The 16,075-nt window shown below is 43.1% G+C and overlaps 1 protein-coding gene across 3 annotated transcripts in view; it reads right to left on the bottom strand.

The window, feature by feature from the left end:
• The window catches only part of WASF3 (WASP family member 3), an 86,158-nt gene that overhangs the window by 14,277 nt on the left and 55,806 nt on the right, over nt 1–16,075 (bottom strand). For all 3 annotated transcript variants that reach the window (XM_075419723.1, XM_075419715.1, XM_075419731.1), the window contains 3 exons: nt 5,839–5,973; nt 2,317–2,470; nt 134–251 (listed from right to left, as the gene is read on the bottom strand). In XM_075419723.1, the coding sequence (XP_075275838.1) occupies nt 134–251; nt 2,317–2,470; nt 5,839–5,973 (407 nt within the window). The remainder of the gene's footprint in view (nt 1–133; nt 252–2,316; nt 2,471–5,838; nt 5,974–16,075) is intronic.

Genomic DNA, 16,075 nt, shown 5'->3' with positions numbered 1-16,075 from the left:
AATCTACAGCCACGTATAAGGAGGAACAGTCTTTCCATGCACACAAAATAAGTATGACCTAGCAATTTTCATGCCTGGACAACAGTACACGAAATTGTAATACATACATTGGCTATTATGCTTCTGCTTTTACCTTTTGTCTCCTCTTTTCTTTTCGCTTATCTTCAGTATCTTGTAACATTTTTTCTTTCCAAAGATCAAAGAAATAGGAAGGATCAGTATAGAACTTCAATCCATCTTTCTTATCATCCCTGGAAATACAGTAGAAGAAAAGCTAAGAAAATATGAATTAGTATTTTTTAAACCAACAAAACTCACCTTCGATGATCATCCAAACTTCATCTTTTTTGCATTACAGGGTGACAGCATGCCAAGCGTATTGAACGCCACTCTTGGTAGTTACAGCTCACAATTGCCTTGATTCATGCCAAGAATTTCAGGGGAAAAGGGATGGAATGCACAGGCTTTTGGGAGGCATGTTCCCAGCTCAGAGCTCAGCAGGAGGGCTTCTGCACCAGCCAGCTCACCGGAAGGAAATTCACTGGTGCCACATGAAGATCAGTGCCAAGACGGGATGTGTAGGGGACAGAGGGCCATCAGAATGGAACTCAGCTGTCTCAAAGAACTGGAAAAGGAGTATTTTGCTCAATACAGACATATCTTTAGATCTGAACTTCGGAACAAAGTAGGTCTGAGTATGTTTGCCCTTATGACAGGAAGCACAAGACAGTCGCTTCTCAGTGGGACTCTTCTAACTAGGGGAAGGGATACCAAAGGGGTGGCAACTGCAAGGTTGAATCCTACCAGACTGTTCCAGGAGGACCTGAGACAGAGCAGGCCTGGGCTTGCCAGCTCCAATTGGCAGCAGGAGCCAAGGACACCCAGGCTAAGAAGCCACAAAAAAGGTATGCTATCAAATATATGCCCCTGAAACAGGGAATCTTCTAATACCCTAAACTCCTGGAAAGCAATGGATGTAGGAAGAGTCAACATGGCAGGGCAGCTAGCATGGTCCAAACCGCATGTGACTGTGATCCCAGTCTAGCTTGCTAAACTGGTGTCCTTCAGAGTCCATTTTGGCTCTGGGTCCTAATGTCTTCCTGGACAAATTTTAATGGCAGCTGATACTAATTTATACCATCAAGATCAAGAGCAATGGAGATCCAGCACATGGAAACCTTACAACCACTGGAGCAGGGTACGGAGAGCAGATATTGTATACTATCTGGTCATACAGCCATAAAACCCTTACTTTTTGTGCGCTAGATCTCCTTGCTACAAACATCTAACCTACTGAAGGGGGTACTGGGGCCACTCTTCCACCCCTCCAGCTTTGGTCAGACTACAATTTGAAGTTCATTTAAGCTTTGTCCAAGGCAAACAGAAATAATTTAAATTTAGCAGATGTAAAAGACTTATGAAGAAATATAATTTAAGTAAATTTCACTAAAGTATCCCTAATAAAACAAGAATAACAATAAAGGTCACTGACACTGTCATCCAGACACATATTAGGACATAGCTGTGCAGAACAGCTGATCGATAGCAACTCTTGCTAACTGGATGCCTATAACCAATCAAACATCACCACTGTCTGTAGCAGTGGCAAAAAGCATGTCCTTCAGCTGTAAATCTAATAATTTTACCTTCCAATTAAAAGCTCTTAAAAACAAAACTCTGCAAATGCTCTGCGGTGCCATTCCTAAGAAAAATTTAAATACTTTACTGCAGATTGAGTGCCTGCTTTACACAGAAACCTCCCAATCTAGTACCTCTCACAAGCTGAAGGACACAGTAAAAACATGTTGTTCACAACCCTTCAGACAGACAAATTACACTCATTTCATGAGCAACAATAAACTTAAAGGAAACAGGAAACAAAGTCCTGCTTGCTGCACTTCTATTCACCAGTAAGTAACCAGGAAAAGAAAAGGTAAAGATTGTGCGTGTGCACACGTGTGCCTGTGTTGTGGGGAAGAGGGAGAATAGAGGGAAGGCAAAAGCAACAAATCCAGCTTTCTGGATAAATGAACCAAAGAAACCAGTTTAGTATATTACCAATTTTCTTTCCACTTTTCACATGGTCAATGCTCCTTGCTCTCTGATCCTGTGCTGCCATATAATACACTGAAATATGATGATTTTTGTCAGGTACAACTTGTGATTTTAAGTGTGGTAATAGCAATTTTTCTTTCCATGAACAGGGAAGTCCCCAAAAAAACAAATCTCAATAACCAATGCAGCTTTTCCCTCCTGCTGTAACTACTCTCTACATACAACTAGGAGATAAAGGGTAAACAATTAATATTTCCGTACCTGTAAGGTGAAAGGATATTCAGAGGTGGTGGTTTGTCACTCTGATTATAAATATCAGCCACCGGGTTAGGAATGCTGTTCTTTGAAACTACCTGCTGATCTTGAATTGTTGAGCTCTTGAATGCTTTTTTCATGTTGATATCCTGTAACGATACTGTTAGAAACAAAAATACATTTATCACAGGTCCAAAATTAACATAAGGGTATAAACAAAGTCCATTTTACACTAGCTATTTAAAATACTTTCAGCTAAATTACAGAGGGAAAATTGAAAGATTTTTCTTTAGTGGATAATCACAATATTTAAGCACTAAGGCATACAAGAATTAGCATAATAAATCAGATTTAAGTGCCCCTTGGTCCAGAACCTTACTGAAAACAATGGGACCATGGACTGTGTCTTGGAAGATGATGCAAGAATCCTGTCACATGCAGATGTCAAATGATCTCCCCTTTTTATGAGGTTAAACACGGACTTCTAATAGCAGAAAGACTAACTCCAAACCTGCAACATGAGGTCTGGTAATCCTTTGCGACAGCATGTCTTCTAATTACACGTGGTATCCACACACATTCAACCCTATTCTAAGTTTAATTAAATTATGGCCTCCACAACCTCCTCTGAGAGAGAGTTCCACATCTTTTACCATCTTTCAGCTCCAAAATCTTTCCATATAATTGAACATCCCTTGATCTTAAGTTTTCCTCATCTCTCTATCAACACTTACTTTCTTTATACAGTCCAGTAACATACTTCCATTTCATCTTTTCACATACACAGTTCTGGGGGAAACAATACTGGCCTTTCTTATCAAATGAACGATTAAAGCTGCCTTTAATTGTTCCAGTCACTTGTAGCAAGACTGACTTACATTCTCAATACAAATTTTCCTGAGATGGAGTGACCTCTTATGCAACCTGAAATACAGGTTTTCGACTTCAGTTGAACAGAGTGCTGAAGTCTTCCCTGGCTTGTCCTCAGTGACACCAACCATTTCCTGAACTGATCCCACTGTGTCACAACAGTGTAAGCTGTAGAAGCAGGGCAAACAAAATGCACTGCCCTATTTTCTTTTTATTGCCATTAACATTTCATCTAGTATTTCTTGCCCAGTCTTCTGATTTATCAAGTCTCGAGAACAAACGGTGAGAATTTCACACAGTAACTGAACAGCAGTGGGCAAAAAAATTTAAAGTATTGATGATTAATATACTGACAACCTGCAAAACCAGAAAAGCATGAATTTTCATACAGACCCTGTAAGGTATGCTGTTATCTTTTGTCATAACGGAAACCAAATCCCACTCAGACTTCTCTACCCAGCTATTTATGTTATGTTATCTGAGCTGAGGTCTTGCCTCTCACTCCAAGGCCACTTAGATTCTTCCATAGCTTTTAAAATAGCAAAAAATTAAGAGTATTTCATTCCAAATTGTCATTCCCCTATCCACATCAACTGAAGTATCAAAACATCATTTTTGAAAAACTACTTTCTATTTAAACCTGCCTATAAATAAACCAGTAAAGTATTTCAGGCAGGTTTTTCATAGTAGGCATGGTGGTGTTGGGTTGATGGTTGGACTTGATGATCTTAGAGGTCTTTTCCAACCTACAATTCTATGATTCATATATATATATATGAATTGTTACATTCTTGTTTGAAGGAAGACATTCAAAAGGGCACAAATCCCATTCTTCTGGGTCTTTTTAGTGTAAGGTATTTACATGCTTTTGAAAACTTAACCTCAATTATTTTAAAATGTTTTTTTCAACCGTAGTATTAGTTATATAAAAATATTTTTATATATACACTATATATTAGTTATAACTAAGAATGTAAGAAATCACTGATGCAATTAAATCTAAAGGTTTTTTTTAAAATCAACCTAGCAACTGACATTTTACTTTAATGCCTAAACTACCCAGAAATATGTTTAGTATTAGTGACAGTACAATGAATTATTATAAAGACTTCAACTTCTACAGCAAAATAGCTAATAAAATTTTCTACTGACACTAAAGTGACAGCAGTTTGTATATATAGCTTATTAATGTCACAGATCATTAGCAATGCAAGAGTAATAAGTGCTGTCAGTTTAAAATTAAAACTGATTAAATTCTTAGTCCATACACCAATTTCCCCTTCCAACAGGCTGCTCTTAATTACTCTCCAAACTCTGGAACCTAGCCAGGAGGTATTTCATAATATAAATGAGACATTAAACAAAAGTAAAACAACCTCTGATGAGGACTGCGTTTCCAAAAATGTTGTCATGAAGACTGACATCATCCGCCTCAGCACAGAGCAAGTACAGTGCATGAATATAATCTAATTTGCTCATATTACCACCATAACAGGCCTCAAAACTAAGCTGAATAGTGACTCCACAACAGCTTCGTTTATGTCACCGCTAAGACAGCGAAAGAAAGGTGCTAGTATTGACTGTGATACTCTACCAGTTAACATGTTCCAAAACCAGAAAAAAATTAAGCATGCAATAATTTTCAGAGCATAACATGCTAAAAATGGAAGATTAAATATCACACTACTAAATATCAACAGTAACATTTAATATTGGCATTAGTAGTATTAAATATAATACATACACTACACAATTATAAATATTAAAAATAATATATAAACCATATAAATAGTACTATTAAATATATCACAAGTAGCATTAACTACTACTGATAAATAGTATTGTCCTGATGTAACAATTTACTGACATTTTACTAAACGTCAGGAATTATCCAAACAGGGAGCACAGGCAGTGCCTGGCTCAGACATGTAACAGCACATGTAAGCAAACATGCACAGTACAGCTTTTAAAGATAGACAGAGAAACGTGTTTTACTTACCCAAATAAATGCTTTTGAACAATGTAATGATGTTACTTAAATCCTTTGTTTTCACTGTGTATTTAAAAAGTGAATGACCAAACATGTACGCAAGTGAGGATGTAACAGCATTTTAAAGGAACTAAAATTTCTAGTTTCTAGTTTCTAGTGACTAGAACCTGCTAGAGAATTTCACCTCGTTGATGCAAACACGCAGTGCCTCATTTAGGTAAAGAGTATGGTAAGATCTTAGATGACTGCAGAACAGACGTTACTCACATATAGTTTGTGACAACCCTACCCTGAATTAAATAAACAGATCTACTGTCTCAAACTGTTTCCAATATTCTGACATATTTCCAGTAAAGCCTAGATTTATTCAACTCTTATTTATTACGCTCGGAAACTAAAAGTTTTCCCTGTGAAAAAGGCAGCTTAATGGCTCCATTACTAAAGGGGCTTCTTGAAGTAACAGTAAGTCAAAAATGAAGACAGTTATACGACTCCAGAACATTTTTTCCTCGCTCTGCTAACATGATTTTTCCCAGCTTGCCTTACTGAGAAAACAAGATGAAATATCGGTTCAGGATTACTTTGAAAAGCCTGAGATTGTTGTGTAATTAAATACTGCGGTCTTGTCAACATCACTTCTGGCTCAATGCTTTCACGCAATTACCTACCCTCTTCTACTGTTGAATCCAGCTGGGTAACTTTGACAGCAAGGCGATCAATTCTGTCTTGAAGGGAATTTGCTCTGATGTAGAAGCTGTTGGCCTCATTAAACAATTCACCAAATATGTCTTCAGCATGTTTGCCTGTGTAAGAAAACAGACAGGGAAATCCCTTTGCCAAAGGCTCACAAAACACAAGACAAATGGCTTCAATATCACAAAGTTATAATAAACACAGTAGCTGTAGGATTATAACAGCACAGTTTGTCATTCAGCAAAATTCTGGGCAACAGATTCGCACAAAAATCTCAAAATATACCATAAATGCTGCCTGAACATTCTGGTTAGTCTTCTACGAAAAAACAGGGAGATTTTCAATTTTAATCCCGTTGTAGCTGAACTACTGCCAAGTGACACACAACAGATCATTAAAATCTGCCTCTGTGATAAAATTAAAGGCCCAAACTTACTGCTGTCCATAAAAGCTTCTGAAGTGAATTTTGAAATACAAAATCTTGTAATCCATAGTCATTAAGATTTAATTATAGGCATGAGCATAAGCCAATGTCCAAATGAAGGCGAAGTGAAACAGATAAAAAAACAGGATCCTCACACAAGGCAGCCCACTTACCCCTACAAATGCTCACTGCATGGCCAATCTGAACGTGATACAGCACAAAAGTGGAGCCTACAACCTTTTCAGCCTCCCTTTCGGTTGCTGTACTTCCTCAGTCACTATGAGAGTGGACAGTCCAGTTCAGCTCTGCAGCCTCAGGCCCTATCCTAAAAGTGGTAAAGCAGACAGGCGTGCCACCCGAGAAACCCAACCCCCTCTTGGTCTACAGATCCTTGTGCATGCTCGTTCATTTCCTAGACCTCCTTCCTCCCAAAGTACTGGGTGTCCTCCTCCACAGTTTGACTCTCCTTCTGCCCCAGTATGAACCTCTCCACCACTCCAGATCAGAATCCCCAGTTTAACACTTCTGCCCCAGAACTTCCTCTGCAAATTTCAGATTCCACCCAAATTCATTGCTCCTGCTCACTCCACCGACAGTACTGCACCTACCTGTGTCTCAGTTCCTCCTACCAAGACACTGCTGCTTCATTTAAGATCTCGCCCTCCACAATTTCTGCAGCCAGCACCCCCTCAAGATGCCCACACTCAATCAGTTCTCCATGCAAAAAGCAAAATGCTGCCTCCTGCATTTAACCATGCTTCTTAAACAAAAATACATTTTAAAACCCTACTTCTGATTTAAACTCATCTTGTTATGACCTGTATCAAGATGCATGTGAAGAGCAGAAATAGAAGAGAGAAAGAGAAACGTTGTCTAATAGTTGAAAAAATACGGAATATGTGTTAATCACTTCAATGAGAATGAATTCCAAAAGAACAGCAATTGTTGACTTTTTAAGTTGGGTCCTATAACCAACCTTAATATTTTACAAAGAAAAGTACAGATGTAATGAAAATTTCCATCAAGATCCCATCCTGTGAAAATCTGGAAACCATCATTCAAAGTAAAAACCAGCCATGCTTAGGAAGTCAACAGGAGAGAACAACAACACTAAAAACACTATCTGAAAGCACTGTTTATGAACTACAAATCAAAAACACAATGAACTTGATTGCCTTGCTTTGAGTGGAAGACTATAGCAGTAATAGATTTCCTCACTAAACGTAAGATCAGCCAATAACTAACCCAAAATGTTAGATATTTCAGTGTATCTAAGCTCTGCTTCATACCTACGTGGAAGGTGGATGGGCAAGGTATGCTGCCTACCTGCTCCTAATCTCCTCCTCTTCCAAAACACAAGTCACACAGCCACAGAATAGTTCAGGTTCAAAATCACAGAATCACAGAATAGTAGGGGTTGGAAGGGACCTCTGTGGGTCATCTAGTCCAACCCTCCTGCCGAAGCAGGGTCACCTACAGCAGGCTGCAAAGGACCTTGTCCAGGCGGGTCTTGAATATCTCCAGAGAAGGAGAATCCACAACCTCCCTGGGCAGCCTGTTCCAGGGCTCCGTCACCCTCAGAGGGAAGAAGTTCCTCCTCATGTTCAGACGGAACTTCCTGTGCCTCAGTTTGCGCCCATTGCCCCTTGTCCTGTCACTGGGCACCACTGAAAAGAGCTTGGCCCCATCCTCCTGACACCCACCCTTCAGATATTTATAAGCATTTATTAGATCCCCTCTCAGCCTTCTCTTCTTCAGGCTGAACAAGCCCAGCTCCCGCAGCCTCTCCTCATAGGGGAGATGTTCCAGTCCCCTCATCATCCTTGTAGCCCTCCACTGGACTCTCTCCAGTAGCTCTTCATCTTTCTTGAACTGGGGAGCCCAGAACTGGACACAGTACTCCAGATGAGGCCTCACTAGGGCAGTGTAGAGGGGAAGGAGAACCTCCCTCGTCCTGCTGGCCACACTCTTCTTGATGCACCCCAGGATCCCATTGGCTTTCTTGGCAGCCAGGGCACACTGCTGGCTCATGGTTAACCTGTCGTCCACCAGGACACCCAGGTCCCTCTCCGCAGAGCTGCTCTCCAGCAGGTCCGCCCCAAGCCTGTACTGATGCATGGGGTTGTTCCTCCCCAGGTGCAGGACCCTGCATTTGCCTTTGTTGAACCTCATCAGGTTCCTCTCTGCCCAGCTTTCCAGCCTGTCCAGGTCACGCTGAATGGCAGCACAGCCTTCCGGTGTGTCTACCACACCTCCCAGTTTGGTGTCATCAGCAAACGTGCTGAGGGTACATTCTAACTCTTCATCCAGGTCGTTGATGAAGAAGTTAAACAAGACTGGGCCCAGTACTGACCCCTGGGGGACACCACTTGTTACCAGCCTCCAACTAGACTCAGCGCCGCTGATGACAACCCTCTGAGTTCTGCCATTCAGCCAGTTCTCTATCCACTTCACCGACCACTCATCCAGCCCACACTTCCTCAGCTTCCCTAGGAGGATATCATGGGAGACTCTGTCAAAAGCCTTGCTGAAGTCGAGGTAGGCAACATCCACGGTTCTCCCTTCATCTACCCAGCCAGTCATGTCATCGTAGAAAGCTATTAGATTGGTCAGGCATGATTTCCCCTTGGTGAATCCATGCTGACTACTCCTGATAACCTTCTTTTCTTCCACTTGCTTGATGATGGCCTCCAGGATAAGCTGCTCCATCACCTTACCCGGGATGGAGGTGAGGCTGACCGGCCTGTAGTTCCCTGGGTCCTCCTTCTTGCCCTTTTTGAAGATTGGAGTGACATTGGCCTTTCTCCAGTCCTCAGGCACCTCTCCTGTCCTCCAGGACCTCTCAAAGATGATGGAGAGTAGCTCAGCAATGACATCCGCCAGCTCTCTCAGCACTCGTGAGTGCATTCCATCGGGGCCCATGGATTTGTGGACGTCCAGATCGCTTAAGCGATCCCTCACACAGTCCTCCTCGAGCAAGGGAAAGTCATCCTCTCTGTAGGCTTCTTCTCTTACCTCCGGGGCCTGGGATTCCTGAGGGCCAGTCTTAGCACTGAAGACTGAAGCAAAGAAGGCATTCAGTAGCTCTGCCTTCTCCGCATCCTCCGTCACCAGGACACCCGCCTCATTCAGCAGCGGCCCCACATTGTCCCTAGCCTTCCTTTTGCTGCTGATGTAGTTGAAGAAGCCCTTCTTGTTGTTTTTGACATCCCTTGCCAGCTTCAATTCCAGGTGGGCCTTGGCCTTCCTCGTCGCATCCCTGCATGCTCTCACCACATTTCTGTACTCTTCCCAAGTGGCCTGCCCCTCTTTCCACACTCCATGGACCTTTCTCTTCTGCCTGATCTCTGCTAGAAGCTCCTTGTTTAACCATGCAGGTCTCCTGCCTCCTTTGCTCGATTTCTTTCTCAGGGGGATGCATTGCTCCTGTGCATGGAAGAAGTGTTGTTTAAAGAGTGACCAGCACTCATGGACCCCCCTGCCTTCGAGAGCCCTGGCCCACGGGATTCCTCCCAGTAGCTCCTTGAAGAGGGCAAAGTCAGCCTTCCTGAGGTCCAGGGTTTTGATCCTGCTTATCGCCCTGCTTCCTCCACGCAGGATCCTGAACTCGACCATTTCATGGTCACTGCAGCGGAGTCTACCTCCAACTTTCACATCCTCCACCAGTCCCTCCTGTTTGTTAATACCAGGTCCAGCAGAGTGCCTTTCCTTGTTGGTTCCTCCACCACTTGCATCACAAAGTTATCATCGATGCTCTGTAGGAACCTCCTGGATTGCGCCTGCCTAGCTGTATGGTCTTCCCAGCTGATGTCAGGGTGGTTGAAGTCCCCCCATGAGAACCAGGGCCTGTGACTGTGAGGCTGCTTGCAGCTGCCTGTAGAAGGCCTCATCAACCTCCTCCTCCTGGTCAGGTGGCCTGTAGTACACACCCACCGTAATGTCACCTGTGTGAGCCTGTCCCTTAATTCTAACCCACAAGCTTTCAACTTGTTCCTCATTTGCCCCCAGGCCAAGCTCAATGCATTCCAGTTGCTCCCTCACATATAGAGCAACTCCCCCACCTCTCCTTGTTGGTCTGTCTTTCCTAAAGAGTCTGTAGCCATCTATGACAGCATGCCAGTCATGCGAGTTGTCCCACCACGTTTCTGTGATGGCGACCAAGTCGTAGCCGTCCTGCTGTATAATGGCTTCCAGCTCCTCCTGTTTATTGCCCATGCTACGTGCATTGGTGTAAACACACTTGAGCTGGGCTGTCAATCTCACACCTGGCCTTGGCACTCCAAGTCTGGGCTCATCCCTAGTGAGCTGGGCAATATCCCCTTCCCCCTTCGAACCTAGTCTAAAGCCCTCTCAATGAGCCCCGCCAGCTCGTGGCCAAGAATTCTTTTTCCCCTGTGAGATAGCTGAGTTCCACCTGTCGCCAGCAGGCCTGGTGCTGTGTACACCTTCCCCATGATCAAAGAAGGCAAAATTTGACTGATGGCACCAGTCCCTGAGCCACCTGTTAACCAGGTGAGTTTTCCTGCCCCTTTCAGTGCTGTTCCCTGCCACTGATGGGATGGAGGAAAACACCACCTGCGCCCCTGATCCCTCAACCAGTCGCCCCAGTGCCCTGAAGTCCCTTTTGATGGCCTTGGGACTTCTTTCTGCTATCTCGTCCCCGCCAACCTGCATTACCAAGAGGGGGTAATAATCAGAAGGCCGCACCAGACCAGGGAGTTCCTTAGCAACATCCCTAACCCGGGCCCCAGGGAGGCAGCAGACTTCCCTGTGGGATGGGTCCGGTCGGCAGATCGGGCCCTCTGTTCCCCTCAGAAGGGAATCACCTATGACAATGACCCTCCTTTTTTTGTTAGCTGAGGCAGTTGTAATACGTGGGGCTGTCTGACTCGTTCTAGGCAACCCCCTGGATGGAGCCTCACCTTCACCCACATCCTCTGTGGCCGGTCCCTCACATTCCAGAGCCCCATACCTGTTGCTTAAGGGCAACTGGGCAGGTGAGGGAGGCCGGGGGGAGATTCGCTTGCCACCCCGAGCAGGGACCCGTTTCCATTCCCCCCCATCTCTTAGGCCCCCTCTTTCTGCTCGGTGGCAAGAGGGTAGGGGGTTCTCTGCTTTCTGTGGAGCCGCCTCCTGCTGCCTCTGCCTCAGGGAGGGCAGGGTGCGGCTCCACCAGTCGATCTCCTTCTCACACTCCTGGATGCTCCTCAGCCTCTCCACTTCCTCCTTCAGCTCTGCCACCAGGCTGAGCAGGTCATTCACCTGCTTGCACCGAATACAGCCGTTGTCTCTGCTGTCCGCCGGTACGAGCGCCAGGCTCAGGCACTCCCTGCAGCCAGAGACCTGGACACCGCTCATCTAGTCCAACTCCCTGCTCAAATCACGGTCAGAGCTAGCAGACTGCCCTGGACTGTGTCCAGCTGAGTTCTGAGTACTTCCAAGGATGGAGGCTCCACAACTGCCCCGGGCAACTCATGCTGGTGTTCAACCACCTTCACACTAAAAGTGTTCTCTAAGTGCTTCCCAGCAGCTAGTTGAGATTCAATTATAATCCCCATTTGATTTAGTTGCTGCAAATGAAGAGGTTATTCCAAGCTATGGAACAAATAAGCTTTTCAACTCTTCAGCTAAATAAAGCAGGTATTACATTCTTCAGCCACCAGTATTCATAGCTCAGCGCATCAATAAATTTTAATGGCTGTTAGTTTATGATAATCAGCCTGCTGAGGGAAGACTGCCGCATTCTAGGACTAAACAGATCAGCCTTAGAGAAGTCAAGCAGGCAGGTGCTTGTCAGTTATCTTTCAGGAAGCAAAATAAGTCATAAAGTTGATTTGTGAGAACATGCTTCTTTTAATATTGGATCCTACTTTTTTTTTTAAACACTTGCTACTCTAACACAAGTGAGAGACAGGTTGTCTGTCTCCTATCAGTAAAAACAGTGACATGGTAAAGCAATATCGGAACACGCTACTCTGATTACCATGATGCAGTAAGTTTTAGAAATAAAATAACACTTCTCCAGTGTTTTCTATGTTACCATCTTTTTAATTAGATTTTTAACAATACAGAAACAAGTAGAAAATCTATCTGAATTTACAAGCATGTATCTTTCAACTCAAGAGCTGATTTTGGTATTGCAAGATAAACATTTAAAAACATGAGGTGCTTCCTAATGTATGGGCAACCTAAACACTACTTTAAAAAAAAACCACCAAAGGAATTATGCGGTCTTTCCTTCTAAGACTCCCTCAAACCACAGCAGGAGTTGAGGGGGAAATTAGTCATGATGCTGCCTCACCAAATCCCTGCTCTCAGTAGGTTTTAATGTCAATTAACAGAATTGCCTCTTTCTAGCACATCCACAGGTCATCTTCATAGAGCTGTATATTTGATTGCTCACAAAATAAATTCCCAAACATTGTGAGACATTTCTGGAGATCAGTATTTCACAAATAATTGAAATACCTCTACCCAAGTTCTACAGCAATTACATGAAACATGATCTTGTCACATCAGTTTGTAACATCTCTAGCATAGACACCATCTGAATTAATCACACTTGATTTTCACATAGTGCATGAAAAAGTGTGCATTAATACATTGAATACATTGCCTCAAAGGTATCTTTTGCCAGCAGTTAAAATGCTCAGTGCTGTAACAAAGAGGAATTCAACAACTGCGCTGGCTTGTCTGAAGACTGGAAGCTCAATGGTGTTTATTAGTCTGGCTAGTTTCCTTTCACATATTTGAGTCTAAAACATACAGCTTTCCTTTGCATTCCTTGGTCTACAGCACAGGTAAATGGAAGAACACATTCAAGTTAACAGAAGATTTAAAGTGCATTAATAGGGTTACAATTTTTCATACCATGAACATTCATTATCAAAGAGAAAAGGCAGAGCAATGGCATCAGCCGGCATGCAGCTGTCAGTTCCACAAGACACTGAAGAACAGTGACTCTAGGGCTGCCCCAAAGGGAGCCAGCGCTGCGCTAATGCTCTCCTCAGGGCCCTAGGTAAGGACTGCAACATCCCGCAGAACTAGCTAGTGTTTTGCAAATTGAAATTCACCCAGGACATGACCATTTTATCACAACATGGAGCAGAAGACAGTGATTCTACCCACCCGTTTGTAACTGGATTAATTAGCTTTAGAATCAAGCTTCATCCTCCTCCCACCTACACCCTTTTTTTTTCTTTTAAATAAGCTGAAATGGTAGGCTGTTAGTGACCAGATCTTGACTCTAATCTGCCTCCTCACAGTACCTCCAACATAATACCTAACGCCAAAAAAGCTAAACTCCCAACTCAAACTGATTTAACAGTAATAAAGAGCAGAGTCACACAAAGCTGGATGCAGTGTGCTCAGGCCTGCATGCAAACTACAGATACTCTGAGTAAATGGCAAATCTCCCCAAGAAAATACTAGGAGGCAAGTCAGTGGACATTGCTCTCTGCATGAAAGCAAATGTCTTCCAAGACCTCACAGATCACACTTCCTCCATTTTACACTGTACAGCAAAAAACATTTGGTATCAGTTGCCTATTGGTCAGAGAAAGTACTTCTGTACCTGAGTACAGATGGTTTATATCCATGTAGAAACAAGATTTCAGCCTGACAGATAGCATCTGAATGAATGGAGAAGCCAAAGATACAAAAATACAAAATATTTAAAGATTCACAGAAAGGAAAGAAGTGGTAATGCAACTTGAAACACAATGAGTATGTCAACGTACAGACTCAAGTTTAATTAAGAATACCTCAATAAAAGAGTACATACACAGTTTTCAATATTTAGTCTTCAACGACAATCAGATATAATTTATTATTCTATCCCCAAATATACACATACGCAAAACTCAGGAACAAAACCATGGTGTAACAGATCCCGTTGCAGAACGCAGCTTTTTCCACTGGCGAGACTCCTGTGGCTGCCAGACCAAACTCCACTGCCAAATGTAAGGGACTATTTTGTGGAAGCTTTCTTCAAAGCCTTTGCTCCATGCCTGTGTTTACTAGGTAAAGCATCATGGCACTTACAGGTACGGGCAGCAAACGCTCCCAGCCGCCCCCCCCCCCCTCCCCCAGCAGATTCTCTCCTCCCAAGCGGAGGTGAAACCTCTAGTCAAGCTTTTGCCTTATTTAAAAGTGCACAGTTTCATACAGAACGCTGCTCACCGCCTGTGCTCTGAGCCAGCTGGCTGCAAACAAAACCAAATCTGAAGACATAGTAGAAAAAAGCTCTGCTGAGAGCACATTCCCTTTGCATAGGGAACTTGTTCATGTCTCTTGAAAAGAGCAGAGACAGAAGCAAGCCAAATCTGTACGCAAGAGCACAGATCTGCCAGTTTTTAAAATCCACGCTGAACTCACAGTGCAACATTGAACCACAGCGTGACTGCAACATGGACCTGTGCTTGCTCTCTCTGTGCTTCAAGCTGTGGAAACACCAACAAGCTCTGATGCTGTCAGCAGGACATACTACTTCAGCTCCAGCACAGCATTTTTCTGTTATCATTTCCTTGCTCCCAGTTGGTTTGAAACACAAGCAAAACAAACGCTGCCTGCAGAAAAAAACCCTCTGCAAAACATGACAGATTTTAGACTGTGGACAAGCCTGGTGGTGGACTTCACTCATCAAATACCATGTATTCATCTGTTAAAGCAAAGAGCACACCATTTATTTGCTTAGATCTTTAACTTGACACTAATAAAGTACTTTAGGGTGGTCTACAGAGAATTCTGATGACTGGAGAAATCCGCCAAGGGAAAATTGCAGGATAGGGATCATGTAAGCAGCCAGTTCCTCAGCAACAATCATAAGAGAATCTGAATACGCAACGTAACAGGCAGATTAGCCCCAAGACCAAATCTGGAGAAATGAAAGCTAGACAATCCTAGCAAGCCAGACAAGTGAAGTGTGTATTATCCGCACTTTGGCAACCATTGTACAGCACTAAAATGAAGTCTTTTCAGATATCCTTGAACGTAATGAGGAGACATTAGCCATTCTTCTCAATTTTCTGAAACTTAAGGATGTCAATACTGAGCAACTGCCTGATAAAATGGTAACAAACTCAATGACAACACAAACACAAATTAACCATAAATAACATTAGACACTAAATCGGCAGCTACTGCTCAAGAAAGACCAGAGAATCACTTGGAAGCTTCTCTGAAAATATCAACTAAACGTTCAGCAGCAATCAACATTTTATAAATTCTTAGGGAACTAATGAGAAAACAGAAAAAGGCTGTTTTGATTGTGATGTGAAGTCCCCAACGCTCCACCTTAAAAAGACCCCAACATACTCTAATTTACATACCCAATGCAGAAATAACAATGATCAGACATAGAAAATGGTTTCTATCCAAAAAAGAGTGCTAACAGATCCGGACACTCCAACCTGGAAAAGATATCACTAGGAGAACACAATAAAGGTTTAATAAAATCACAGATGATTACAGAAATACACAAAATTAAGTCACCTTTCATTATTTTTCGTAACTCAAGAACCAGCAGGTACCCAAAGGAAGAAACAGATCAACTTCTATTGTGGCACATTCTGTCACAGGTCATTGGTCAAGAAAAAAGTGCAATCCCTATGCAAACACATCTGAGCAATTCCACAGATGACAGGTTTACAGATACTTGCTACACAGGATGATTCCGATGGATCTCAAGCTCAGAAAATCCCTGAATCACTGACTACTTGAAAGTGGAACATGCCGTGTTTTTTGTACTCTTCCCCTAAGCATCGGCTATTTCCTGTCATCACAAATTG

The sequence above is a fragment of the Opisthocomus hoazin genome, chromosome 1, assembly GCF_030867145.1.
Source record: "Opisthocomus hoazin isolate bOpiHoa1 chromosome 1, bOpiHoa1.hap1, whole genome shotgun sequence".
NCBI lineage: Eukaryota > Metazoa > Chordata > Aves > Opisthocomiformes > Opisthocomidae > Opisthocomus > Opisthocomus hoazin.
Note: the sequence above shows the minus strand (reverse complement) of the source record. Positions and strands in the feature narration are given on the sequence as shown.